Raw genomic sequence first — 1603 nt, 5'->3', positions numbered from 1 at the left:
CACACACACACACACACACACACATCGTTCGTTATCTAAAATATTCACCGTTTTCGAATCGTATTCGGAGAAAAATGCAAGTTGTCGAATAGATAATACCAGAGAGAATTCAATCGATACGATGCTATCCGACACTGCAATTTCGTTTCTAATTTTTTTTTCGAGGAAATTATTAGGTACGCAAAAGACATTTCCAAGCTCGTGTACAACGTTACGACGGTGTATCCGTGCAAACGATGTAAATCGAGAATAGAGGCGTGAAGTAGCTACTCGTGTTTCCGATCGATAAATCGGCGAGTCGTAGCGATAAATATCTACGATCGAGACGATTAGAGGTTGGGAAGAGGCAATTTATCCGGGGAAAAATAGTAATCGTGGAGACGAGTGGAGAGATGATATCGGGTAGAAACGGCGCGTGGCAGGAGGATGAGCGCGAGGGGTATATCACCTGGAAGCCATCTCGCTAAGAGACCTTGCGCGCGGTCCTCTCTCATCGGTGTATCGCGTGACGAGTTAGTGATTGACACGTGCGTCGAGCCCACCGCGCAGTCCTAATCGCCGGCCGCTCGTTCGTCCGTTCGAGTTAAACGGCCAGGCTTTACGACCGTCCCACCAATCGCATCGCGTCTTCTATCGGTTACGCGTGCACGGGATTACATTGGATTTGGGCGAAAGCTCGCTCGCGCATCACGAGTGCATCATGTATCGACGACGAGTTTGTCGATCCTTCGTCTCGATTCTCTCTCTCTCTCTAACTTTCCGTTTAAACGGGGAGATGGAACACGAACTCGTGTTCGGAATACGTGATAAATCGTAGCTCTCTGCAAATGGAAGAAAGTCTCGATCGAGTTTTCGCGATTTTAGGTCACGTGAATAATTACGGATCATCTTGTGTTTGGAAAACGCGGTGATGAGCACGAGGTCGAGGCGGGGATCGAGAGAGATAGAGAGGGAATGGAAAACGAATTTCGAAGAGGCGAAATTCTTTGATTTCCCGTGGCGACGATCCGATTCGGGAGAGGCGATATCGACGCGTGGGGGAGGGAGGCGATCGGTGGGGTTCGAATCGCGTGTTCTAATTGGTCGACGTCCACTAAGTGTTCGCGGCTAAGTGTCGCGAGTTCGGCACCGTTTCCAACAGTAGCTGCGAGAGCGACGCGACGCGTCACACTTCGGCGGCCGTTCGCTTTCCTTCGCACCACCTTCGCACCACCGCCGCCACCTTCGTGGGGAAATTCGATCGAGTTTATCGAAGACAACGATTTGATAGATCCCTTCGAGCGGCCAGATGTCCAAGAACGGGATCCCCGTGGATCGCAAGTCCGATCTCAAGAAACCTCCGGAGGTGTTCGAGACCCAAGTTCCCGCGCCATCCGGTGAGTTTTTCCTATATATGTATTTATATATATATATGTATGTATACGTGTGTGTATATACGTGCGTATACACCGGTGGATATTCGTTTTCGTTTCCGCTTCGTCGAATATCGATCCGTTTATTTGCCGTGTTTCCGTTGCCCGAATACTATAATATACAGGCAAAGGTAGAGAAGAGAAACTACACCAAACTCGAATCGTGAATGTGTTGTTCGTGTCCGTTTTAC

At 49.2% G+C, this 1603-nt stretch overlaps 1 protein-coding gene across 2 annotated transcripts in view; it reads left to right on the top strand.

Moving 5' to 3' along the window:
• LOC102679921 (putative inorganic phosphate cotransporter) overlaps positions 1–1603 on the top strand; it is a 19219-nt gene that overhangs the window by 4158 nt on the left and 13458 nt on the right. Inside the window, exon 1 of one of the 2 annotated variants that reach the window (XM_006621353.2) lies at positions 158–1376. The exons of the other annotated variant lie outside the window; for it this stretch is intronic. Coding sequence (XP_006621416.1) covers positions 1289–1376 — 88 coding nt within the window. The 5' untranslated portion in view covers positions 158–1288. Of the gene's footprint in view, positions 1–157; positions 1377–1603 lie in introns of those variants that run through there. 2 annotated transcript variants of the gene reach the window in all.

Source organism: Apis dorsata, unplaced genomic scaffold (genome assembly GCF_000469605.1).
Source record: "Apis dorsata unplaced genomic scaffold, Apis dorsata 1.3 scaffold_631, whole genome shotgun sequence".
Lineage (NCBI taxonomy): Eukaryota > Metazoa > Arthropoda > Insecta > Hymenoptera > Apidae > Apis > Apis dorsata.
Note: the sequence above shows the minus strand (reverse complement) of the source record. Positions and strands in the feature narration are given on the sequence as shown.